The sequence below is a fragment of the Oncorhynchus kisutch genome, linkage group LG8 (genome assembly GCF_002021735.2).
Source record: "Oncorhynchus kisutch isolate 150728-3 linkage group LG8, Okis_V2, whole genome shotgun sequence".
Lineage (NCBI taxonomy): Eukaryota > Metazoa > Chordata > Actinopteri > Salmoniformes > Salmonidae > Oncorhynchus > Oncorhynchus kisutch.
In genome coordinates this window covers 54,292,890-54,320,379 of record NC_034181.2, presented here as the reverse complement: position 1 = coordinate 54,320,379, position 27,490 = coordinate 54,292,890, and the positions used below count along the sequence as shown (strand labels likewise).

General features: G+C 41.8%; 1 protein-coding gene across 2 annotated transcripts in view; it reads left to right on the top strand.

Moving 5' to 3' along the window:
- The window catches only part of LOC109895562 (USP6 N-terminal-like protein), a 34,921-nt gene extending 14,390 nt beyond the window's left edge, over window positions 1–20,531 (top strand). For both annotated transcript variants that reach the window (XM_031830566.1, XM_020489343.2), the window contains 12 exons: window positions 7,403–7,488; window positions 7,588–7,627; window positions 8,358–8,438; window positions 8,745–8,852; window positions 12,596–12,705; window positions 16,648–16,696; window positions 16,918–17,038; window positions 17,304–17,398; window positions 17,812–17,877; window positions 18,691–18,790; window positions 18,966–19,118; window positions 19,438–20,531. In XM_031830566.1, the coding sequence (XP_031686426.1) occupies window positions 7,403–7,488; window positions 7,588–7,627; window positions 8,358–8,438; window positions 8,745–8,852; window positions 12,596–12,705; window positions 16,648–16,696; window positions 16,918–17,038; window positions 17,304–17,398; window positions 17,812–17,877; window positions 18,691–18,790; window positions 18,966–19,118; window positions 19,438–20,057 (1,629 nt within the window). In that variant the 3' untranslated portion in view covers window positions 20,058–20,531. The remainder of the gene's footprint in view (window positions 1–7,402; window positions 7,489–7,587; window positions 7,628–8,357; window positions 8,439–8,744; window positions 8,853–12,595; window positions 12,706–16,647; window positions 16,697–16,917; window positions 17,039–17,303; window positions 17,399–17,811; window positions 17,878–18,690; window positions 18,791–18,965; window positions 19,119–19,437) is intronic.
- Window positions 20,532–27,490: the final 6,959 nt, after the last annotated feature.

The window sequence follows — 27,490 nt, the reverse complement described above, 5'->3', positions numbered from 1 at the left end:
ATGTGTTATTTTAGTCTTCCCTTTATTTTTTTGAGCAGTGTATAAATGCCTGGACCATTTACATTTTAGAGAATCTCTTATAAAATTGGTTAAAATGATGTATAAAAAATATTTACCAAATAAACTAAAGTAAATAATTAGAAAAAGTAACACAATAATATAACAATAACGATTCTATATCAGGGGGTACCGGTACCGAGTGTGTGGGAGGGGGAGGGTACAGGTTAGTTGATGTAATTTGTAAATGTAGGTAGGATTGAAGTGACTATAAATAGATAAAGAGCGAGTAGCAGCAGTGTACATAACAAATGGAGGGGAGGGAGGGAGCAGTCAATGTAAATAGTCCAGTGGACATTTGATTAATTATTCAGCAGTCTTATGGTTTGGGGGTAGAAGCTATTAAGGAGCCTTTTGGTCCTAGACTTGGCGCTCCGGTCCCACTTGCCATGCGGTAGCAGAGAAAACAGTTTATGACTTGGGTGACTGGAGTCTCTGACAATTTTGTGGGCTTTCCTCTGACTCTGCCTATTATATAGGTCCTGGATGGCAGGAAGCTTGGCCCCAATGATGTACTGGGCCATACGCACTACCCTCTGTAGCGCCTTATGGTTAGATGCATAGCAGTTACCATATCCGGCGGTGATGCAACCGGTCAGGATGCTCTCGATGGTGCAGCTGTAGAACCTTTTGAGGATCTAGGGACCCATGCGAAATCTTTTCAGTCTCCTGAGGTGGAAAATGTTTTGTTGTGCCCTCTTCACAATTGTCTTGGTATGTTTGGACCATGATAGTTCATTGATGATGTGGACACCAAGGAACTTGAAACTCTCGACCCGCTCCACTACAGCCCCGTCGATGGTAATAGGGGGCTGTTCGGCCCTCCTTTTCCTGTAGTCCACGTTCAGCTCCTTTGTCTTGCTCACATTGAGGGAGAGGTTGTTGTCCTGGCACCACACAGCCAGTTCTCTGAACTCTTCCCTATAGGATGTCTCATCGTTGTCGGTGATCAGGCCTACCACTGTTGTGTTGTCAACAAGCTTAATGATGGTGTTGGAGTCGTGTTTGGCCACGCAGTCGTGGGTGAACAGGGAGTACATAAATCATGTGGAAATTTACTAAATTCAGGTGACTAAACTGCTTGGCAAAACCCTGGATTTTAAACTGTCATGGTCAAAACATGTTGATACAGTAGCTAAAATGGGGAGAAGTCTGTCCATAATAAAGTGCTGCTCTGTTCTTAACAGCACTATCAACAAGGCAGGTCCTACAGGCCCTAGTTTTGTCGCACCTGGACTACTGTTCAGTCATGTGGTCAGGTGCCACATTTTTGCAGTAATGCTGCAATTAGTTGGTTGTAATTTTTGGTAAAGCAGAGATTTCCATATTTTTTAGTTAGCTGCATGTATGACATTAGTCCACCAGTCGTTTTTATGATGTCATTTACAAAGATTATACCTTTTTAAACATTTTCTTTTTAAATTATGTTTTTTTTTATCAATTCGTATATTTCAGTTTAACCACAGTATTTGTTGTATTATTTGTTCTGTCTTTTCTGGTGGATTAAATTGAAATTGTAACCAACTTTCTATGGCTTGTTTTAAAAATAGCGATAATTGGGAGATGATTTCCTTAGAACTACAACCAACTAATTGCAGCATTACTGCAAAGATGTGGCACCTGACCACCAGTTTAAAATCCAGGGTTTTGCCAAGCAGTTTAGTCACCTGAATTTAGTAAATTTCCACATGATTTATTACAGGATTTAGTTGAGGTTTAGGGTTTAGTGAATGATGTGTCGCAAAAACAATTATTTTAGTTTTGGAAATATTTAGCACTAACTTATTCCTTGTCACACATTCTGAAACTACCTGCAGCTCTTTGTTGAGTGTTAGTCATTTCAGTTGCTGTAGTAGTTGATGTGTATAGTGTTGAGACATCACACACATAGACACATTGGCTTTTATCAAAGTAAAGATTGAAAAAAGTAAGGGGCCTAGACACCTGCCCTAGGGAATTCCTTATTCTACCTGGATTATGTTGGAGAGGCTTCCATTAACTTCTTGACGCTACCCATCCCTTAAGCAGCAACCGCTGAATAGCATAAGCGCCACAGTCAAATAATATGACAAAAAAATATTCATATTCATGAAATCACAAGTGCAATATTGCAAAACACAGCTTAGCCTTTTGTTAATCTACCTGTCGTCTCAGATTTCAAAATTATGCTTTACAGTGAAAGCAATCCAAGTGTTTGTGTAAGTTTATCGATCGCATGACAAAACATTAAGTACACTTAGTATCAGGTAGCTTGGTCACGAAAATCAGAAAAGCAATCAAATTAATTGTTTACCTTTGATGATCTTCGGATGTTTGCACTCACGAGACTCCCAGTTACACAACAAATGTTCTTTTTGTTCCATAAAGATGATTTTTATATCCAAAATACCTCAGTTTGTTTGTTGCGTTATGTTCAGAAATCCACAGGAAAGAGCGGTCACGACAACGCAGACGAAAATTCAAAATAATATCCATAATGTCCACAGAAACATGTCAAAAGTTTTTTATAATCAACCCTCAGGTTGTTTTTAAAATATATTTGATAATATATCAACCGGGAGTGTAGGTTTTTCAATAGGACAGGGAGAAACAATGGCCGCTTTACTCTGTTGCGCAAACTCACTCTGAGAGCCCCCACCTATCCACTTACGCAATGTGATCTTTCTGTTGACACCTTAGGGAAGCCATAGAAAAAGGAATCTGGTTGATGTCCCTTTAAATGGAGGATAGGCATGCATAGGAACAGAGAGGTTTCAAAATAAGAGGCACTTCCTGATTGGATTTTCCTCAGGTTTTCGCCTGCAATATCAGTTCTGTTATACTCACAGACAATATTATGACCGTTTCGGAAACTTTAGAATGTTTTCTATTCTAATCTGTCAATTGTATGCATATTCTAGCATCTGGTCCTGAGAAATAGGCCGTTTACTTTGGGAACGTTATTTTTCCAAACATAAAAATAGTGCCCCCTAGCTTCAAGAGATTAAATAACACCCTCTGTGTTCAATTTGTTTTCTGTAAAATAGCATTGTATCTGGTTCCACATTTTTTTTAAGGTTACTATGTTTACCAACGGGCTGATTGGTCGGCTATTTGAGCTAGTGAAGTGGGCTTTACTATTCTTGGCTCGTGGAATTACTTTTGCTTCCCTCGAGCCCTGAGGGCACACACTTTCTAGTAGGCTTAGATTGAAGATGTGTCAATATTGTCTGCTATTATCCCCAGTAATTATCCATCCAAGTTGTCAGACCCTAGTGGCTTGTCATTGTTAATAGGCAACAATCCTTTTGTTGCCTCTTTCACACTCACTTTACGTAATAAAAAATTACAACACTTGTCTTTCAGAATTTGGTCTGTTATACTTGGATGTGTAGTGTCGGCGGTTGTTGCTGGCATGTCATGCCTAAGTCTTGCCTATGAAAATATAATTAAAGTGTTGGCAATATCAGTGGGTTTTGTGATGAATGAGTCATCTGATTCAATGAATGATGGAGCTGAGTTTGCCTTTTTGCCCAAAATTCAATTTAAGTTGCTCCAAAGCTTTTTACTATCATTATTTATATCATTATCACTTTCCTTCATAGAATAGTTTCTTCTTATTTTAGTCACTAATTTCTCAATTTGCAGTATGTATGCCAATCGGTTGTGCCTCCAGACTTATTTGCCATACCTTTTGCCTCATTCCTCTCAATCAAACCATTTTTAATTCCTCATCAATCCAAGGGGATTTAGCAGTTTTTACAGTCATTTTCTTAATGGGTGCATGCTTATTAATAACTGGAATAAGCATTTCATAAATGTATGACCTCTTATACACTATATTAGGCCCATCTTTTGGAACTTTGGTTTTCCTAGATATGGCTACTATATTATGATCACTACATCCAATAGCTTTGTATAATGCTTTAAAGTACATTTCTACAGCATTAGTAAAGATGTGATCAATACATGTTGATGATTTCAAACCTGTGCTGTTTGTAACTACCCTGGTAGGTTGACTGATAACCTGAGCAAGGTTGCAGGCACTGGTTATAGTTTTAAGCTTTTTCTTGAATGGGTAGCTTGATGAAAGCCAGTCAATAATGAAATCTCCCAGAAAATATATCTCTCTGTTGATATCACATACAATATCAAGCATTTCACACATATTATCTAGATACTGGCTTTTAGAGCTTGGTGATCTATAGCAGCTTTCCACAATAATGGGCTTTACGTGAGGCATTTTACTTTAGCAGTATTTAACCTGAGACACTCTAAGCTTTACAGGAATGTGGTTCTAAATATAGACTGCAACACCACCCCCATTGGCATGTCTGTATTTTCTGTAGATGTTATAACCATGTATTGCTACCACGGTATCATCAAAGTTATTATCTAAGTGAGTTTGGAGATCAGATCAGTCAGAATATGAACGTCATCTGTTACTAGCAAGTTATTGACTTCAGGAACCTTGTTTCTGAGGCTACATATGTTAATGTGGCTATTCTTAGCACTTTTATAGGATACTTGATTGTTTTTATTGCTTTATTGGGAAGCTTATCAGAAGTAGACATGCTCATGTTATTTATATTTGAGCTGATCGTGCAGGGTGAGCTGCACACAGTGAACACAGCATAACTCTAGTTCATAGGCACATGATTACTGCATACAATATCTGTAGGATCAACATAGGCATTCAGGGCAGTTAGGGGGACATGAAGTAAGTTACTTACATTTGCTGCAGCATTATGACAACTCAGCGACACAGTGGTAGCGATTGAGCTGGTCTTGGGTCTTTGATAAGTAATTGTCTCAATGCATGGACAGAGTCCAGGAGCCAAGATGATTTTTTTTATAGTCCCGTACTCCTTCAAACATTCAGAGTGGCATGCCAGAGTGGCATCCTGCTTTCTCCTAGAAGAGAAAGAAAACGTAAACGAGCGTGGATTCCCCAGTAGCTTGTCTAGTTTCGGTACTAGTTTGCTAAGAGTAGCCAATTCTCTCCTGTCGTCCTCTGCAAGCAAACAGTTGCTACATTGAAAGTATGGGTGGTCCACATTGTTCCTTAAAAAATTGTCAGACTGGCCGGTACTCTGATGGTGTTGTTGATTGCAGAAACAGTCATGGGTCCACCAGGCCAGACCTAGGTACACTGCCGTTCAAATGTTTGGGGTCACTTAGAAATGTCCTTGTTTTCCATGAAAACATACATGAAATGAGATGCAAGATGAATAGGAAATATAGTCAAGACATTGACAAGGGTTATAAATAATGATTTTTAATTCAATAATAATTGTGTCCTTCAAACTTTGCTTTCGTCAAATAATCCTTCATTTGCAGCAATTACAGCCTTGCAGACATTTGGCATTCTAGTTGTCAATTTGTTGAGGTAATCTGAAGATATGTCACCCCATGCTTCCCAAAGCACCTCCCACAAGTTGGATTGGCTTGATGGGCACTTCTTACGTACCATTTGGTCAAGCTGCTCCCACAACAGCTCAGTAGGGTTGAGATCCGGTGACTGTGCTAGCCACTCCATTATAGACAGAATACCAGCTGACTGCTTCTTCCCTAAATAGTTCTTGCATAGTTTGGAGCAGTGCTTTGGGTCATTGTCCTGTTGTTGGAGGAAATTGGCTCCAATTAAGCGCCGTCCACAGGGTATGGCATGGCGTTGCAAAATGGAGTGAGAGCCTTCCTTCTTTATGATCCCTTTTACCCTGTACAAATCTCCCACTTTACCGCCACCAAAGCACCCCAGACATCACATTGCCTCCACCATGCTTGACAGATGGCGCCAACCAATCCTCCAGCATCTTTTCATTTTTTCTGCGTCTCACGAATGTTCTTCTTTGTGATCCGAACACCTCAAACTTAGATTTGTCTGTCCATAACACTTTTTTCCAATCTTCCTCTGTCCAGTGTCTGTGTTATTTTGCACATCATTGTCTTTTTATTGGCCAGTCTGAAATATGGCTTTTTCTTTGCAACTCTGCCTAGAAGGCCAGCATCCCGGAGTCGACTCTTTACTGTTGACGTTGAGACTGATGTTTTGCGGGTACTATTTAATGAAGCTGCCAGTGAGGCATCTGTTTCTCAAACTAGACACGTGTACGTGTCCTCTTGCTCAGTTGTGCACCGGGGCCTCCCACTCCTCTTTCTATTCTGGTTAGTGCGGAGTTTGCACTGTTCTGTACACAGCGTTGTACGAGATCTTCAGTTTCTTGGCAATTTCTCAGAAAAATAATAGATTCACGAGTTTCAGAAGATATTTCTTTGTTTCTGGCCATTTTGAGTCTATAATCGAACCCACAAACAATGATGCTCCAGATACTTAACTAGTCTAATTAGCCTTTTAAAATTATGAACTTGGATTAGCTAACGCAACGTGCCATTGGAACAAAGGAGTGATGGTTGCTGATAATGGTCCTCTGTGCGCCTATGTAGATATTCCATAAAAAATCTGCCGTTTCCAGCTACAATAGTAATTTTACAACATTAGCAATGTCTACACTGTATTTCTGAGCAATTTGATGTTGTATTTATCGCCCCCAAAAAACGTGTTTTTCTTTTAAAAACAAGGACATTTCTAAGTGACGCCAAACTTTTGAACGGTAGTGTATGCATGGAGGAACATTACGAAGTCCAAGCATGTTCTCTGACCATGTGTCTCTCTCTCCCTCTCTCTCTCTCGCTTTCCACACATTCCTTCTCATCTCCCTTTCACTGTTTAACTATATCCATCTCCCCCTTTCCTCTCTCTGCGTCCTCCACCCCAAATGACATCCGCCAGGACCTATTTTTTAGCCCTCACTTTCTCACACTTTTTAGCCCACACTTTCTCACACTTGACACCATTTGCAGTCTACCCTCAGGGAGCCATCGCTGTGATCGTTCGTCTGTGGTGGCATGGTTTGGTTTCTGTGGTTTCTGTAGGCTGAATGTATCGACCCTCTCTCTCTTTGCCCGCAACCTGCTTTCTGATGGTTTTCTATGCTTTCTAATAGTTAGCCACATCTATGTAGTCCATTGACTAGTCCTGAGAGAAAATTGTCCTCCGCCCCTTGGGCAATATCTGCGCCACAATGTACATATGGCAATGGTATTTTCTGTTCTAATGGCCGCGATTTAACATAGCATAGATAGACACAATGCATCTATTTGTATCATCTTTGAGACAGGCACAGCGATGTGATGCGCTTGTACTAAAATCAAATGCATTGTTCTCTAGAGAACAGCATGTGTTGTGTTTTTCCCAGTGGCCCAAAGTCTGACTTGAATGAACTATTTGAAAGCAACAGGCCAACTTACTGCATGTTTTCCCTTGGCTGTGTGCTGTTTCTGATTTGTCTGTGTGTTATTCCAGGGCAGACAGGAGGGGGTGGTGATTGACTCCTGGGAGGATGCAGACTACAGTATTTCCAGAGTCACCGACCGTTTCGGATTTCTGCAGTAAGTCAAACTGGGTTTGTGTGTACAGTATTGTACACATTACTTGACTGGCAGAATCTGACTGATGTTGTCCATTCCCCCCCCCCCCCACACACACAGTGACAAGGAGCTGCCAACCCCTAGTGCACATGAGGAGAAGGTAAGACGAGGAAATGCAACATATGCATCAAAAGGGTCAAAGAGACACACTACAGTTTCTGTTATGCGGTATATTGAAGCCACTAACTAACCTTTCAAGTGTGACCTCTAACATATAGAGGTGTAATGTTCCTTGTGCAGCTGTTGTGTGTGTGTGTGTGTGTGTGTGTGTGTGTGTGTGTGTGTGTGTGTGTGTGTGTGTGTGTGTGTGTGTGTGTGTGTGTGTGTGTGTGTGTCAATGCTTAGTGCGTGCTCTGTGTGTGTTTATTAGCCAATCCATGCCGCCCTCCCGCTAACTTAGGGCTACATCCATCTAAGGCGAAACCGATCCTTAGGCATCTCACTCACTCCTGGAATGGGAGCTACTTGCTTCCTCTCACCATAGAACCGGTCATGTGGTCGTGATTGATTCAATTAATACCACATTTAACCTTGGGCAGAATTGTATAAACTCTCCTCAATTTTACATTTCAATGCAGTACAAACCAGCACATGCCCAATCATAGCAGTGGGGTCAGGACACCAGGTTCTCAAGTCAAGTGATATTTTATATGATCCCATGAAGGGAGTTAATTTGGTTGTAGTTTTAGAAGAAACATGGTAAGGACTGTTGTTTATTACTGTACTATACTATATAGCGTAAATGCGCCTTATTCATGTACATGTGTTTTCATCTTGCATACATAACATTTCACCTAGTTTACAATGTGTTTTCTGTTTCGCCCTGACAGAAAAATAACCTGGAAATTGAAAGGGTGGAGAAATGGCTGAAGATGGTGAAGAAATGGGATAAATACAGGAACAGTGACAGGGTGAGAATCTCTCTCACACACACACACACACACACACACACACACACACACACACACACACACACACACACACACACACACACACACACACACACACACACACACACACACACACATCCTTTCCTTGTTTTTATAAATGTTTATATTAGCCTGAAATGCTCACTCAACATTTACACTCCTGCCTCAACCCCCCCATTTATTCATCCCCTGACTCCCCCTGTCTAACCCCTGTCTCCCCCTGTCTAACCCCTAACTCCCCCTGTCTAACCCCTGTCTCCCCTGTGTGTACCATTGCTCTCTTCTCAGATGGTAAAGCGTGTGTATAAGGGTATTCCACTGCAGCTGAGAGGCCAGGCCTGGGCCCTGATGCTGGATGTGGAGAAGGTGAAGAATGAGAACGAGGGGAAGTATGAGGTAAGATAGTACCCAGTATCTAACACGCAAGGACGCACACACGCACGCATGCATGCACGCACGCACACATACATACACACACTGTTGGTTCATCAAGCATCTACTCTAAACAGTGGGATTTGATACTGTGCTCCAACCAGCACGTTGCAGTCTAAAGCCAGTGGTCACTCAGGACCACTAAACCATGTTGTTATGATTTGAAGGCGACTGCTACTTCAGGTCTCAGGAAAGTGATGTCATTGTGTTAGGCTACACTATCAGTAACCAGGTTCACTACATGGGCAGAGTTCATGAAAAAAAAAACTTTTCCACATTACTGAATACCCTATAGCTGTGATTGTCTTCAGAAATGTCTTCACACCCCTTGACTTTTTCCACATTTTGTCCTGTTACAGAGTGGGATTAAAATGTATTTCATTGTCATTTTTTGTCAACGATGTACACAAAATTCTCTGTAATGTCAAAGTATTAACGGAACATAAAACACTGAGATATTTTGTTTAGATACGTAAGTATTCAGCCCCCTGATCAATACATCTTAGTATCACGTTTGGCAGTGATTACAGCTGTAAGTCTTTCTGGGCAAGTCTCTGTACAATATTTGCCCATTCATTTTTTATTTTTTATTCTTCAAGCTCTGTCAGGTTGGTTGTTGATTATTGGTGTGCAGTACAGCTATTTTGAAGTCTTACCATGGATTTTCAAGCCGATTTAAGTCAAAACGGTAACTAGGCCACTCGGGAACATTCAATGTTGTCTTGGTAAGTATCTCCAGTGTATATTTGGCCTTGCGATTTAGGTTATTGTCCTGCTCAAAGGTGGATTTGTCTGCCATTGTCTGTTGAAAAGCAGACTGAACCAGGTTTTCCTCTAGGGCTTTGCCTGTGCTTAGCTCTATTTATTTTTTATCCAAAACAAAAAAATCCCTAGCCCTTGCCAATGACAAGCATACCCATAACATCCATGCTTGGAAATATGAAGAGTGGTACTCAGTGATGTGTTGTGTTGGATTGCCCCAAACATAATGCTTTGTATTCAGGAACAAAAGTTACTTTCTTTGCCATATTGTTTGCAGTATTACTTTAGTGTTTATCTATCCTCAGTTTTCTCCTATCACAGCCATTTAACTCTGTAACTGGTTGAAAATCACTATTGGCCTCATGGTGAAATCCCTGAGTGGTTTCCTTCCTCTCCATCATCTTTGTAGTGACTGGATGTATTGATACACCATCTAAAGTGTAATGAATAATTTGAACATGTTCAAAGGGATATTCAATGGCTGCTTCTTTTTGCTTTACCCATCTACCAGTAGGTGCCTTTCTTTGCGAGGCATTGGAAAACATCCCTGGTCACTGTGGTTGAGTCTGTGTTTGAAATTCCCTGCTCGACTGAGATAATTGTATGTGTGGGGTACAGAGGTGGGGTAGTCATGAAAAAAGAATGACACACACCAGTAATGCACATAGAGTTAGTCCATGAAACATATTTTCTGGCTGGTTAAGCTAATCTTTAGTCCTGAAGTTATTTAAGCTTGACAAAGGTGTTGAATACTTATTGACTCAAGACATTTCAGCTCTTTCTTTTTTTATAAATGTGTAAAGAAAAATCTATAAAATCTTAATTCCACTTTGACATTATGGGGAATTGTGTGTCGATCAGTGACACAAAATACAAATGCTGCTGTAACACAGCAGAATGTGGGAAAATTCAAGGGGTGTGGATACTTTCTGATGGCAGTTAGACAGCACATGAACATACATAGAAGTGTACTAATCTTCCCCCACATATTGCAGCCTGAAGCCAGCGTGCTGAACACAAAATATTGTAATGTTATACACCAAGACCATTTCATGTTTATAGGACCATCATTTTTCACAACTACCCCCAATCCCATCCACCCGTTGCTACATTCAGCAGGATTAATTATAGTGACTGGCAGGTGTCTTCACTGACATTTTCAACATGTCCCTGAGTCTGTAAAACCAACATGTTTCTAGCAGACCACCATAGTCCCTGTGCCCAAGAACATGAAGGCAACCTGCCTAAATGACTACAGACCCGTAGCACTCATGTCCGTAGCTATGGCTCACATCAACCCCATTATCCCAGAAACCCTAGACCCACTCCAATTTGCATACCGCCCCAACAGATCCACAGATGATGCGATCTCTATTGCACTCGACACTGCCCTTTCCCACCTGGACAAAAGGAACACCTATGTGAGAATGCTATTCATTGACTACAGCTCAGTGTTCAACACCCTCAAAGCTCATCACTAAGCTAAGGATCCTGGGACTAAACACCTCCCTCTGCAACTGGATCCTGGACTTCCTGACGGGCTGCCCCCAGGTGGTGAGGGTAGGTAGCAACACATCTGCTATGCTGATCCTCAACACTGGAGCCCCTCAGGGGTGCGTGCTCAGTTCACCCGCGACTGCATGGCCATGCACGACTCCAACACCATCATTAAGTTTGCAGACGACACAACAGTGGTAGGCCTGATTACCGACAACGATGAGTCAGCCTATAGGGAGGAGGTCAGAGACCTGGCCGGGTGGTGCCAGGATAACAACCTATACCTCAACGTATCCAAGACTAAGGAGATGATTGTGTACTACAGGAAAAGGACCGAACACGCCCCCATTCTCATCGACAGGGCTGTAGTGGAGCAGGTTGAGAGCTTCAAGTTCCTTGCTGTCCACATCACCGACAAACTAGAATGGTCCAAACACACCAAGACAGTCATGAAGAGGGTACGACAAAGTCTATTCCCCCTCAGGAAACTAAAAAGATTTGGCATCCTGACTGGTTGCATCACTGCCTGGTATGGCTATTGCTCGGCCTCCAACCGCAAGGCACTACAGAGGGTAGTGCTTACGGCCCAGTACATCACTGGGGCTAAGCTGCCTGCCATCCAGGACCTCTATACCAGGCGTTGTCAGAGGAAGGCCCTAAAAATTGCCAAAGACCCCAGCCACCCCAGTCATAGACTGTTCTCTCTACTACCGCATGGCAAGCAGTACCGGAGTGCCAAGTCAAGGACAAAAAGGCTTCTCAACAGTTTTTTAACCCCAAGCCATAAGACTCCTGAACAGGTAATCGAATGGCTACCCAGACAATTTGCATTGGGTGCCCCCCCAACCCCTCTTTTATGCTACTGCTATCATATATGCATAGTCACTTTAACCATATCTACATGTATATACTACCTCAATCAGGCCGACTAACCAGTGCCTGTATATAGCCTCGCTACTGTTATTTTTCACTGTTGTTTTTTATTTCTTTACTTACCTATTGTTCACCTAATACCTTTTTTGCACTGTTGGTTAGAGCCTGTCAGTTAGCATTTCACTGTAAGGTGTACACCTTTTGTATTCGGCGCAGGTGACAAATAAACTTGATTAGATTTGACATCGTTTTTGATTGATTGTTGGGTGCGGCTCCAAAAAGAGAGAGGATTATGTTACTGTATGTAGGAAAACAGGCAAATGGCATTGAGATGGAGGTAAAAAGATCACATGCACATCACACAATAACAGAGGTTTACTGACAGGGATTTATGGCTTTTGATATAAAGTTAATATCATAATATATTGCCTATATGCTATAGAATCTATGATTTTGAGAAGAAAAAATATTTTTTTACCAAGACAGTGTACTGTTGCTGTTCATTCATTTCTAATATGTTTGAAGTGTGCAAGGGATTTAGAAAATGTGTATATTGTTTTAATGGACTTTTTCAGAGGATGAAGGAACAAGCCAGAATCTTCTCCCAGGAAATCAAACAGATATATCTGGACGTGAACAGGACATTTAGAAACCACATCATGTTCATGGATCGATTCGGAGTCAAGTAAGTTGGCAGCTGTATTCTACCATAAGGGTGGCTGTTCATGTACAGTGGCAAGAAAAAGTATGTGAACCCTTTGGAATTATCTGGATTGATGCGTAAATTGGTCATATTCTGATCTGATCTTCATCGAAGTCACAACAACAGACAAACACAGTCTGCTTAAACTAATAACGCACAAATTATTGTATTTTTCTTGTCTATATTGAATACATCATTTAAACATTCACAGTGTAGGTTGGAAAAAGTATGTAAACCCTTAGAGTCTGCTAACCTGGAGTACAATCATCGAGACGAGATTGGAGATGTTGGTTAGAGCTGCCCTGCCCTATAAAAAACACTCACAAAATGTGTGTTTGCTATTCACAAGAAGCATTGCCTGATGTGAACCATGCCTCAAACAAAAGAGATCTCAGAAGACCCAAGATTAAGAATTGTTGACGTGCGTAAAGCTGGAAAGGGTTACAAAAGTATCTCTAAATGCCTTGACGATCATCAGTCCACGGTAAGACAAATTGTCTATAAATGAAGAAAGTTCAGCATTGCTACTCTCCCTAGGAGTTGCCGTCCTGCAAAGATGACTGCAAGAGCACAGCGCAGAATGCTCAATGAGCTTAAGAAGAATCTTCAAGTGTCAGCTAAAGGCTTAAAGAAATCTCTGGAACATGCTGACATCTCTGTTGACGAGTCTATGATACGTAAAAAATTAAACAAGAATGGTGTTCATGGGAGGACACCACGGAAGAAGCCACTGCTGTCCAAAAAAACATTGCTGCGTGTCTGAAGTTCGTAAAAGAGCATCTGGATGTTCCACAGCACTACTTGTGAAATATTCTGTGGACAGATGAAACTAAAGTTGAGTTGTGTGGAGAAAAAAGGCACACCATCATCAAAACCTCATCCCAACTGTAAAGTATGGTGAAGGGAGCATCATGGTTTGGAGTTGTTTTGCTGCCTCAGGGCCCGGACAGCTTGCTATCATCAACGGAAAAATACATTTTGCAGGAGAATGTAGGGCTATCTGTCCGCCATTTGAAGCTCAACAGAAGTTGAGTGATGCAACAGAACAACGACCCAAAACACAGAAGTAAATCAACAACAGAATGGCTTCAACAGAAGAAAATATGCCTTCTGGAGTGGCCCAGTCATAGTGCTGACCTCAACCCGATTGAGATGCTGTGGCATGACCTCAAGAGAGCGGTTCACACCAGACATCCCAAGAATATTGCTGAACTGAAACAGTTTTGCAAAGAGGAATGGTCCAAAATTCCTCCTGACTACAGGCAACGTTTGGTTGAGGTTATTGCTGCCAAAGGAGGGTCAAACAGTTATTAAATCCAAGGGTTCACATACTTTTCCCACCCTGCACTGTGAATGTTTACACGGTGTGTTCAATAGAGACATCAAAATGTACAATTGTTTGTGTTATTAGTTTAAGCAGACTGTGTTTGTCTATTGTTGTGATTTACATGAAGATCAGATCAAATGTTATGACCAATTCATGCAGACATCCAAGTATTTCCAAAGGGTTCACATACTTTTTCTTGCCACTGAATGTCTCAGTGCTGATCTAAGATCAGATCTCCCAGTCTATTTAATATTAGAGTGGCTCCGGTTTCAGATATTCTGGAACTCGTGGTGCTATTTATACATAGATTTTTACATAGCTGCTGCCTACTTAGCTCTCACTGTTCGCTGCTGCTACCCCCTCATTGATATGGAGGAGGGAAACTTCATGCTGTACACAAAATACATGATCAACATGTTCGTACAGTCTTTGTTGTCTGTTGTAACAGTATTGCAAACATAAGCACAACACAGAGGCAGTCTATTTCATGTATTTAGGCGAGTACACTACGTGACCAAAAGTATGTGGACACCTGCTCGTCGAACATCTCATTCCAAAATCATGGGCATTAATATGGAGTTGGTCACCCCTTTGCTGCCACAACAGCCTCCACTCTTCTGGGAAGGCGTTCCACTCCGTCAAACCCAGATTATTTTGTCGGACTGCCAGATGGTGAAGCGTGATTCATCACTCCAGAGAATGTGTTTCCACTGCTCCAGAGTCCAATGGTGGCGAGCTTTACACTACTCCAACCGACGCTTGGCGATCTTAGGCTTGTGTGCAGCTGCTCGGCCATGGAAACCCGTTTCATGAAGCTCTTGACATTGCTTTCAGAGGCAGTTTGGAACTCGGTAGTGAGTGCCGCAACCGAGGACAGACTATTTTTTACGCGCTATGCTCTTCATCACTCGGCGGTCCCATTCGGTGAGCTTGTGTGGCTTACCACTTTGCAGCTGAGCTGTTGTTGCTCCTAGACGTTTCCACTTCACAATAACAGCACTTACAGTCGACCGGGGCAGCTCTTGCAGGGCAGAAATTTGACGAACTGACATGTTGGATAGGTGGCATCCTATGACGGTGACACGTTGAAAGCCACTGAGCTCTTCAGTAAGGCCATTCTACTGCCAATGTTTGTTTATGCAGATTACATGGCTGTGTGCTCGATTTTATATACCTGTCGGCAACGGGTGTGGCTGAAATAGCCAAATTCACTCATTTGAAGGGGTGTCTACATACTTTGGATACATAATGTATATATATATCACAAGCAAAGACACAGACAGGCAGTCAAAAAAGCGATTATTTTCTCATCATTGCAAACATTGGCTAGTTCTTTTTTTTTTTACATCAACTCTCACAACGATAACTATGAAGATTAGCATCACAAGTCGTAGGCAGTCTAAAGCACTAGTTAAGTGCGATTACCATGGAAGTGAATGTTGAAAGTTACATTTATATTCCTAAAACTTAAACACGATGCAAAGGCGACACAGAATCTTGAAATAACCTATACATGCTGTGACATTATATTGATTTCGGGGGGGCTGCCAAAGGGAACAAACCACTTTTTTTGTTAAGTTCAACGAATCACGACCCGCCATAGGTTATCAACAGTGCTATTGATAAGATAGTTTGACTGTCAAGTCCGTGTATTGGTGTGTGGCCCGTGACTTTTATTAAGAGACTTTAATTGAGAAAGAAAATAATAGCTGCCCTCTAAGTCCTGCGACCCCCAGCGTGCTTGACCAAATCAACAGTACAAAACCAAAGATATTGATCTGTTTTAAGCAATTGTGTCGTGTTGACCATAAACTTATATACTAACATCACCAATCTGAGGTTAAAAAGGACGTGTAATTCCATGTTGAGAATCACCCACAGGCACGCAGTCTAATTAGAAATGTTATGTTAATTTTTCATCGTCATTCCCGAACAAATAAAATAAAAAATGTATTTGTCACAGGCTTCAGAAACAACAGGTGTAGACTAACAGCGAAATGCTTACTTACGGGCCCTTCCCAACAATGTAGAGAGAAAGATTTTTTTTAAATGATAGAAAATAATTATAACACAAGGAATAATTACACAATTTATTAGTAAATAGACAGCTACGAAAAATATAGATGAAAACTGCATTAGTAAATAGTATGGTCTGCAGCTTATCATGAGATATTGTAACTCAGGCGAGCAAAAACATGGGACTTAACATTCGAGATCGTGCACCGGCTGTTGTTAACAAAGAGACTCACCCCTCCCCCACTCATATTTTCAGTTCATTTATTTAAATCACAAAGCTCATATGCCTTTACTGTGGTGCAGGGACATTCTCAGCAACAAAAGAGTGATCAAATTTAGATCCTACATATGTACAGTATATAAAGGTATGATGTGTTAACAACGTGCTTCTACACCTGCATTGCTTGCTGTTTGGGGTTTTAGGCTGGGTTTCTATACGGCACTTTGAGATATCAGCTGTTGTACGAAGGGCTATATAAATAAATGTGATTTGATTTTGTGAAAGTTGCCTGAACCATAGCAATTACCCTTCTCTGTCTCTGAATGACTGACCTCCCTCTCTCCTCTCTGCGTCTACACAGGCAGCAGTCTTTATTTCATGTCCTGTCTGCCTATTCGGTCTACAACACGGTGAGTTTGTTTTAGTCTTCCCTCAGTCATAAATAATGTCAATATTTACGTAATGTTTGCATCAGGATTCAGCCCAATGTTTAAAAATTAACTGCTTTCTAACACTAAAACTAGTGGCAACTGAGCTGCCTCCAACTTTAAGGAGACAAAACCTACATCAGGACAAATTTAGCCTGGTGATCAACGTGACATTGTTGGACCTCTAACCTCTGACCCTATAGGAGGTGAGCTACTGCCAGGGCATGAGCCAGGTTGCCGCCTTGCTGCTGATGTACATGAACGAAGAAGACGCCTTCTGGGCCCTGTCACAGCTACTGACCAATCAGAAGCATGCCATGCACGGTGAGCTGACCAATAAGATACCCTGTAAACATTGATTCAACCAATCAGATATGTCATGATTGGTGGTCCGACCAATCAATGATAGGAATCAGCTACATTACCAGTGGAATAATATATGAATATGTAATAAAATCTTAATAAAGATATGGAATTGACTAGTCAGTACATTCTGTTATGGAGTTCTAGCCACAAGATGTACCTGTGTGTTTACACAAGTTAATAAAGCAGTCAAATCATACACTTTCCCTCTCCTTCTCCCTCTAAGGTTTCTTTATTCCTGGGTTTCCCAAACTGCAGCGCTTCCAGGCGCACCACGATCAAATTCTCTCCAAACTCATCCCCAAACTGAAGAAACATCTGGTTAGATCAGTTTAAATGTTTTATTAACCCATCGACTACCCCCCCCCTCTTCCGAGGACACATATCTTGTTTGTTTTTTACAGCTTTTCTGCTACACATACATACGTTTTACATAGACATTTTACATAGGCATTTTTCATACATTATTTGACATAGATCACTGTTTAGGTTGCCTTCACACACACATACACACACACACTACGTAATGGCATTATGTTTTATAATAGTGAGATTATTACAGTAATTGCATATAGTTACATTGAAATGCGTGTTACTGTGTAGAACTGACCATCGTTCTTTCTACCCGTCTTCCATCTCTTTCTCCTCTCTCTCCTCTCTCTCCCTCTTTCTTCCTCCATCCCCTCTCTCTTTTTTTTCTCTACCTCCATCCCGCCCTCCCTCTGTCTCTCTAGGACAGGGAACAGATGTCCTGTGGGATCTACAGCACTAAATGGTTCCTGCAGTGTTTCATTGACAGGGTGAGAGAAAGTGTGTTTTAAAGGGCCGTTGCCATTTTTTGCCGATTTAAATCATTCTTCCTTTTTATTGGCCCGTGACAACCAAGAACTCTTCTCCTTAAAGGTACAATCTGGGATCTGGGATTGCTGACAAATGATTGACATATTATAACTTTTATCAGAGGAGAAAGTAGACAAAGAATTGATGCCGTGAGCCCCATATTCACCAACAATAATAACTTCAAATAGCAGAATTGCAATTGTATTCATGGACGTTCATTAAATTTCACAACTCCAAGCAGGGTGAACTTACAAAGTAACACTTATTTCAGCATTTATTAGCGTTGTTAACTGCGTATAAAGGGAACATAACATATGCATAATCACGAGGCTTAATAACTACTCAGTGTGTCCTCGACTCTGTTCATACACACAATCCTGTGGCTCTGGTAGTTTGGAGAGAGACAAGCTGCTGTCAGCGCTTCTCAGTCCCGCTGGGGCTCACCACAGAGATGGGGCTATGGGCTGGGGCTGTGGGTTAGGAGGGACGCCACCAATCCCCCCTCACTACCACTGGACTGGAGGCAGGAGGGGAGAGAGGAAGAGAAAGAGGAAGACAAACAAAGACTTAGCCTAGTAATCAATGATTATGTCATGGATCAATAATGGTAATTTTGGGGATGACAAGCCTATGTGTTTACAGATAGGAAAACAATCTTACTAATGTATAGTGTGTGAACTCGTGACTTCTGATTTCAAGAATAGTTTTACCGCTTTGTGAATGGGAAATTATTTTTCTTAGAAGTCAGATCTTTTTTTTTCCTCTCTTCATAGACCCCGTTCACCTTGACTCTACGTCTGTGGGACATCTATATTCTGGAAGGAGAGACAATCCTTACCGCCATGTCCTACACAATCCTTCGAATATTTAAGAGTAAGGAGTGCATCTACTTTTAACAAGTAGCCTTTTAGCTACTTTAGCCTATTAGCTATTAGCTACTCATTACATAACTCTTTGCTAATACAATATTGCTTGTTTCTCTGTTAGAGCAGCTATAATTCCAATGATGTTGACTCCTGTCCTGTTTGCTGTATCTGTGTGTCATCAGAGCGTCTCCTGAAGATGAATCTGGAGGACCTGAGAGAGTTCCTTCAGGACAAGATCGGCCTGTCGTTCCTCTACAGCGATGACGTCATCATCGATCAGCTGCAAGCCTCCATGGCGGAACTACGGAAGATGAAGCTGGACCTTCCACCCCCAGGTAGCACACTGCTTAGCTGATTTATGTGCTGTTGGACAAGGCTAACAATTTAACATCAGTAGAAAATGCAGAGGCCAAACATCTCATGAGGGCTTGTGAATGAGCTTTCCCTTGTGGAAAGAAATTAGGTCATATAATGACCATTTGATACTGGTTAGTTAGTTGTGGGGTATTTTTGAAAGATGGTACCCATAATTACCATTTAATGTTAAAGCATAAACCAGGTAAACACTTAATTACCAACTGAAACAGAACTGTAAAGCAAAGCATAGTTCCTATAATTTACCTCAGTTTTAATGTTCCTGTGTTTTATTTCTAGCCAAGCCAGAGGAACTGCCACGGAAGGTCCTGGGTTTGGAGCTACCTCTTCTGCTCACCCCTCTCAAGCCCCCCAGGGGAGTCACCTCTGACCCGGGTACCAAACGACCAGGAGCAGGGCCTCTGGGTCTCCACATCATCACCCACCAGCCAGATGTCATCTCCCAAGACAACAGCCCCTCTAAGGAGGCAAGGAAGGACAAGGAAGCTCTAAATAGAGAGGAAGAGGAAGATGAGGAAGTCCCTCTTCCATCTCCAGACCCCATTCTCATCCACACCATCCAAGCTCAAGTGACCCCCGATGGGCCTCCCCAGGCTGGGGCTGGGCCACCACCTTATGAGCCACCAGGGAGCAATGAGCACAATGTTATGGGACAGCCTGCCATTTTTATGCCACTCCACAAAGAAATAAGTGTTAAGAGCTCATCTGGTCCAGTGGCTTTACCAGAGACACAGGCCGTAGTTCAACAGGGTACAAACACACCTCCACAAATCCCCATGGAGGAGCCGACCCTGACTCCCCCAGTTGCCCCTTCATCCCTTAGCCCTCCACAGCCACCCTGCAGGGTCCCTCGGACTCAGTCAGCACCCTTAGCCCAGGCTTCCCAGCGGCCTATGTGAGAGTGAGAGCCTATCGGTGGGGGTGGGGGAGAGGGCGGAGGATGGGTACCTGGCCAGGCTTCTGGAGCAGGCCTTGGCTCTGCCTAAACACAGGGCCCAGACAGGAGACAAAGGAGAGCCAGAAGGGCCAGTTCAATTCTAGAGCATTGCAAAGCATTCTAAGTTCCCCCCTGTTGTCTACAAAACAGACATTGCAGAAAAATGATGTCATGTTGTAGGAGAAGCTGCCATAGTGGAGTTCCAAGGGACAGTGCCACATTCTCTCCCATCATAGTGAAAGCATTACAGCTTACTTAATTTGAGTAGTTTTGTAATATTTTAACAATGGACATTATGTTTGCTTAGATAGCCTCTGTAAAATATTTTCTAATATAGTCTTATTTTAGTATAGTTTTATATTTGTATGTGGACACCTGCTTGTCGAACATCTCATTCCAAAATCATGGGCATTAAATAAATATGGAGTTGGTCCCCCCCTTTGCTGCTAAAACAGCCTCCACTCTTCTGGGAAGGCTTTCCAATATACACTGCTAAAAAAAATAAAGGGAACACTTAAACAACACAATGTAACTCCAAGTCAATCACACTTCTGTGAAATCAAACTGTCCACTTAGGAAGCAACACTGATTGACAATACATTTCACATGCTGTTGTGCAAATGGAATAGACAACAGGTGGAAATTATAGGCAATTAGCAAGACACCCCCAATAAAATAGTGGTTCTGCAGGTGGGGACCACAGACCACTTCTCAGTTCCTATGCTTCCTGGCTGATGTTTTGGTCACTTTTGAATGCTGGCGGTGCTTTCACTCTAGTGGTAGCATGAGACGGAGTCTACAACCCACACAAGTGGCTCAGGTAGTGCAGCTCATCCAGGATGGCACATCAATGCGAGCTGTGGCAAGAAGGTTTGCGGTGTCTGTCAGCGTAGTGTCCAGAGCATGGAGGCGCTACCAGGAGACAGGCCAGTACATCAGGAGACGTGGAGGAGGCCATAGGAGGGCAACAACCCAGCAGCAGGACCGCTACCTGCGCCTTTGTGCAAGGAGGAGCACTGTCAGAGCCCTGCAAAATGACCTCCAGCAGGCCACAAATGTGTATGTGTCTGCTCAAACAGTCAGAAACAGACTCCATGAGGGTGGTATGAGGGCCCGACGTCCACAGGTGGGGGTTGTGCTTACAGCCCAACACCGTGCAGGACGTTTGGCATTTGCCAGAGAACACCAAGATTGGCAAATTCGCCACTGGTGCCCTGTGCTCTTCACAGATGAAAGCAGGTTCACACTGAACACGTGACAAATGTGACAGAGTCTGGAGACGCCGTGGAGAACGTTCTGCTGCCTGCAACATCCTCCAGCATGACCTGTTTGGCGGTGGGTCAGTCATGGTGTGGGGTGGCATTTCTTTGGGGGGCCGCACAGCCCTCAGGTACCGAGATGAGATCCTCAGACCCCTTGTGAGACCATATGCTGGTAGGGTTGGCCCTGGGTTCCTCCTAATGCAAGACAATGCTAGACCTCATGTGGCTGGAGTGTGTCAGCAGTTCCTGCAAGAGGAAGGCATTGATGCTATGGACTGGCCTGCCTGTTCCCCAGACCTGAATCCAATTGAGCACACCTGGGACATCATGTCTCGCTCCATCCACCAACGCCACGTTGCACCACAGACTGTCCAGGAGTTGGCGGATGCTTTAGTCCAGGTCTGGGAGGAGATCCCTTAGGAGACCATCCACCACCTCATCAGGAGCATGCCCAGGCGTTGTAGGGAGGTCATACAGGCACGTGGAGGCCACACACACTACTGAGCCTAATTTTGACTTGTTTTAAGGACATTACATCAAAGTTGGATCAGCCTGTAGTGTGGTTTTCCACTTTAATTTTGAGTGTGACTCCAAATCCAGACCTCCATGGGTTGATACATTTCATTTCCATTGATCATTTTTGTGTGATTTTGCACATTCAACTATGTAATGAAAAAAGTATTCATTAAGAATAGTTCATTCATTCAGATCTAGGATGTGTTATTTTAGTGTTCCCTTTATTTTTTGAGCAATGTATGTTGGAACATTGCTGCGGGGACTTGCTTCCCTTCAGCCATAAGAGCACTGATGTTTGGCGGTTAGCCCTGGCTCACAGTCAGTGTTCCAATTCATCCCAAAGATGTTTGATGGGTTTGAGGTCAGGGCTCTGTGCAGGCCAGTCAAATTCTTCCACACCGATCTTGACAAACCATTTCTGTATGGACCTCACTTTGTTCACAGGGTTATTGTCATGCTGAAACAGGAAAGGGTCTTCCCCAAACTGAATCATCTAGAATGTAATTGTATGCTGTAGCGTTATGATTTCCCTTCACTGGAACTAAGGGGCCTGGCACAAACCATGAAATATAGCCCCGGACCATTAATCCTCATCCACCAAACTTTACAGTTGGCACTATGCATTTGGGCAGGTAGCGTTCTCCTGGCATCCGCCAAAACCAGATTCGGCCGTCGGACTGCCAGATGGTGAAGCGCGATTCATCACTCCAGATAATGCATTTCCACTGCTCCAGAGTCCAATGGTGGCAAGTTTTACACCCCTCCAGCCAACGCTTGGCATTGCGCATGGTGATTTTAGGCCTGTGTGCAGCTGCTCGGCCATGGAAACCCATTTCATGAAGCTCCTGATGAACAGTTATTGTGCTGATGTTGCTTCCAGAGGCAGTTTGGAACTCGGTATTGAGTGTTTCAACCAAGGACAGAAGATTTTTTTTACACGCTATACACTTCAGCACTTGGCAGTCCTGTTCTGTGAGCTTGTGTGGCCTACCACATCGCGAATGAGACGTAGTTGTTCATAGATGTTTCCACTTCACAATAACAGCACTTACAGTTGACTGGGGCAGCTCTAGCAGGACAGAAATGTGATAAACTGACTTGTTGGAAAGGTGGCATCCTATGACGGTGCCACATTGAAAGTCTCTGAGCTCTTCAATACGGGCCATTCTACTGCCAATGTTTGTCTATGGAGATTGCATGGATGTGTGCTCTAATGTATACACCTGCCAGCAACGGGTAAGTCTGAAATAGCCAAATCCACGAAGTTGAAGGGGTGTCCACATTCTTTTGGATATTTAGTGTATTTTTGCTTCTAGAGCAAATGCCTTAATTTAATCTGTACCATCAGTGCTGCAATTAGAATCATGCTGGCTTGGTAACAGGAGATGTATTGTGAATGTAAAGTGAAGTGAAGTGTCATTGAAAAGGTCATTACAAAACAGAAAGGACAGCAATTGCTCATGTTTTCAAATGACGAAACCTGACACACTGGGCGAGTTCGTTTTGCATGGCCAGGTGCCCCGGGTGGGCAGAGTTTGCACACTTTCCATTGGTCCTTAAGGGAAATCTCCATCCACCCGGGGTACGGGCCATGCAAAACTAACTGGCCCAATGTGTGCAAGGTACTTCATAATAAAGAGTGAGCTAGCTCACTGATCATTTGGATTGTAAACAACAACAACAGTAAGGGCGGGATTCAATCTGAGCACGCTTGGTCAGCAATACAGGTTTCGCAGGGACCACATTCACGGTAAATGCTGCATATGTCGGCTCAATCTGAAATTAACTTAAAATTGTGCATTGTCCAAATCTGCAACAGGATTGAATCCCAGCCTAATATTAGTATACCAGGTGTTCAGTACTTCACAAGGCTGCAGGGGGCCGCATTTCTAAATCCATTAATTGAGGTCACTTGAGGCCAAATGCTTGATATTTTAGCTGTAGGCCTAGTGTAGATGGATTTTGTACTGGTCATCCACAACAACAACAAAAACAGTATAGGCGAAGGCAATTGGGGCTTTGTGTGTCTTGTCATTTAGCAAGAATAATTCATATTTAAATCTAATTTTCTATTTTTGTTATGTTTAAGCTTAAAATGAAAACATGTTTTGTGTTTTCTTGGCTTATCATTGACCTAGCAAAATGTATTTTCAGAATATTGGATCTTTGCTGTAATATATTATAAAGATTATTTGTATTTGTAAGAAGAGCATCCGTTGATATTTGTACTCATTGTGTTGTAGAAGAAACACACTGAAGTTTTAAATACTGGCTATAGAGATGCTGTAGTAGTAAATAGCCTAATTATGATGTTGAAGTAGCCCTTAACATTTTTCAAAATGGTTAGTGGTCGATTGTACTAGAGCACCAAGTGATTTTCTTACTTTACTGACATCTAGTGAACAATTTGCGTATAGCATTTAATTTGTCCACTGGCACGTTGGTTGGTTAAATGAAGACAAAGTTTCATCATAAGCCGAAATATTATAATCATCAATCATAAGAGTGTTGTTAAATAAATGGACCGAGTGCTCCACTGCAGAAGCCCAGTATGTATTTACCTGCATAGGTCTACAGCAATTTCAATGGTAATGTCTTGCACTTTGCTCTTTATCCAGGCTAAGGAAGAAAAGATTTTGTTTGAGTTCTAAATTCATGTTTGTACATTGATATGCCTTATTTTGTAAGGTGTTGACAGTCAAAGCCAAACATATGTGGTTATAATTAGTGTGTAATCTATGCTATGATCCCCCGAGACTGTTCAATAATGATTTGTCAAATACAGCACGTTTTCTAAATTGTTATTGTTTCCCTCTTTGTCTCTTTGTCGAGAACCAAAATGTTACATCTGTGTTGAGTACGATCTTCAAATCAACCTACATGTGACGGTATGCAGGAGTGTTTTAGTATAGTGGTTACCAAACTTTTTCAGTTGCTGTACCACCAATTAAATTTTGCTCTGCCCGGAGTACCCCTGAAGTTCCCCCTCATGTGCATTTTACCAGTAGGCCTATGGTCTCATGAGTCTTCTCAAGTACCACATGTGATATGCTAAGTACCAACAGGGGTCCTAGTAACCCTGGTTGGGAACCTCTTTTTTTATAGTAGAAGATTATTAACACACACTACCATTCAAGTGTTTTTTTTTATTTGAACTATTTTATACATTTTAGAATGATATTGAAGACATCAAAACTATAAAATAACTCCTATGGAATCGTGTAGTATCCAAACTGGTGTTAAACAAATCAAAATATATTTTATTTTTGAGATTCTTCAAGTAGCCAGCCTTTGTCTTGATGACAGCTTTGCACTCTTGGCATTCTCTCAAACAGCTTCATGAGGTAGTCACCTGGAATGCATTTCAATTAACAGGGGTGCCTTCTTAAAAGTTAATTTGTGTAATTTCTTTCCTTCTTAAACTTTTTGGGATAGGGGGCAGCATTTTCACTTTTGGATGAATAGCGTGCCCAGAGTGAACTGCCTCCTACTCTGTCCCAGATGCTAAGATATGCATATTATTATTAGTATTGGATAGAAAACACTGTTTGAATGATGTCTGTGAGTAGAACAGAACTCATATGGCAGGCGATAACCTGAGAAAAATCCAACCAGGAAGTGGGACATCTGAGGTTTGTAGTTTTTCAAAGCTTGGCCTATCGAATACACATTGAGATATGGATGAGGTTGCACTTCCTAGGGCTTCTACTAGATGTCAACCGTCTTTAGAAACTGGTTTGAGGATTCTACTATAAAGGAGGAGCTCATGAGAACTCTGAGTCAGTGGTCTGGCGGAGAGCCTCGGTCTCATGATGCGCGCGCCCGACAGAGTTACTCTCGTTCCAGTGCTTTTCTGAAGACAAATAAATTCTCCGGTTGGAATATTATTGATGTTTTATGTTAAAAACATCCTAACGATTGATTCCATACATCGTTTGACATGTTTCTAAAGGACTGTAACGGAACTTTTTGAGTTTTTGTCTGGATGAAGTGCCTGCGCCTCATGAAGATGGATTATTGGGCTAAACACGCTAACAACAAGTGGCTATTTGGACATAAATGATGGACTTTAGGGAACTTTATTGGACAAATCAGTCATTTATTGTCAAACTGGGAGTGCCTTCTGATGAAGATCATCAAAGGTGTGTTATTTCTGACTTCTGTTGACTCCAAAATGGCGGATATTTCTCTGACTGGATTGGGCTCTGAGCGCCGTTCTCAGATTATGCTTTTTCCGTAAAGTTTTTTTGAAATCTGACACAGCAGTTACATTAAGGAGAAGTCTCTCTTTAATTCTTTGAATAACACTAGTATCTTTTGTCAATGTTTATTATTAGTATTTCGGCAAAATCACCAAAATCACAAGGCGCCAATGTAAACTGAGATTTTTGGATATAAATATGCACATTATCGAACAAAACATATTTGTATTGTGTAACATTGTGTCCTATGAGTGTCATCTGATGAAGATCAAAGGTTAGTGATTCATTTTATCTATATTTCTGCTTTTTGTGACTCCCATCTATGGCTGGGAAAATGGCTGTGTGTTTTTTTGACTTGGCTATTACCTAATATTTTGTGCTTTCGCTGTAAAGCATTTTTTCAATTCGGACACGATGGGTCAATTAACAAGAAGTTTATCTTTCATGTACTGTATTGGACTTGTTAATGTGTTGAAAGTTGCATATTTCCCGCAAAATATTTTTGAATTTCGCGCTGCCTTTTCAGTGGAATGTTGTCGAGGGATTCTAATGCTTTAATATTTAATATTTTCCTAATTCATTTTCGTTATACAAATAGGCCCTTTTAATTGTGTCTGGCTTTATTCCAAATAAAATGGAATATTTTTTGTTCATATAATTTAAAAAGCAGGTCACTAGGTGTAGGCAAAACCATAAGCAAATAGGTAAACTATGATATGACTAAAGAGTTAATCTGGGAGATTTTTCCACAAATAGACAGGTATTTTCCTTTCCATGGTAGCAAGATCTTATCTACTTTTGCTAGCTTTCTATAAATAAAAATTGGAGTGAGATCATTTCTTTCTTTTGGAATTTGTTTACCGAGTATTTCCACATATACGTCAGACCATTTAATTGGTCAACTACATGGTAATGTAAAATGTATTTTTTTTGTGCTCCAATACGTTATATAGTACACTTATTATAATTAGGTTTTAATCCAGAGAGGATAGCAAAAGTATCTAAATCCTCTATGAGGCCGTGGAGAGATTCTAATTGTTGTTTTAAAAGAAAACATGAATCTTCAGCGTACAATTATAGGCCCATTCCTCCTGACAGAGCTGGTGTAAACTGAGTCAGGTTTGTAGGCCTCCTTGCTTGCACACGCTTTTTCAGTTCTGCCCACACATTTTCTATAGGATTGAGGTCAGGGCTTTGTGATGGCCACTCCAATACCTTGACTTTTTGTGCTTAAGCCATTTTGGCACAACTTTGGAAGTATGCTTGGGGTCATTGTCCATTTGGATGTTGCTTCAATATATCCACATAACTTTCCTACCTCATGACGCCATCTATTATGTTAAGTGCACCAGTCCATCCTGCAGCAAGCATCCCCACAACATGATGCTGCCATCCCCGTGCATCACGGTTGGGAG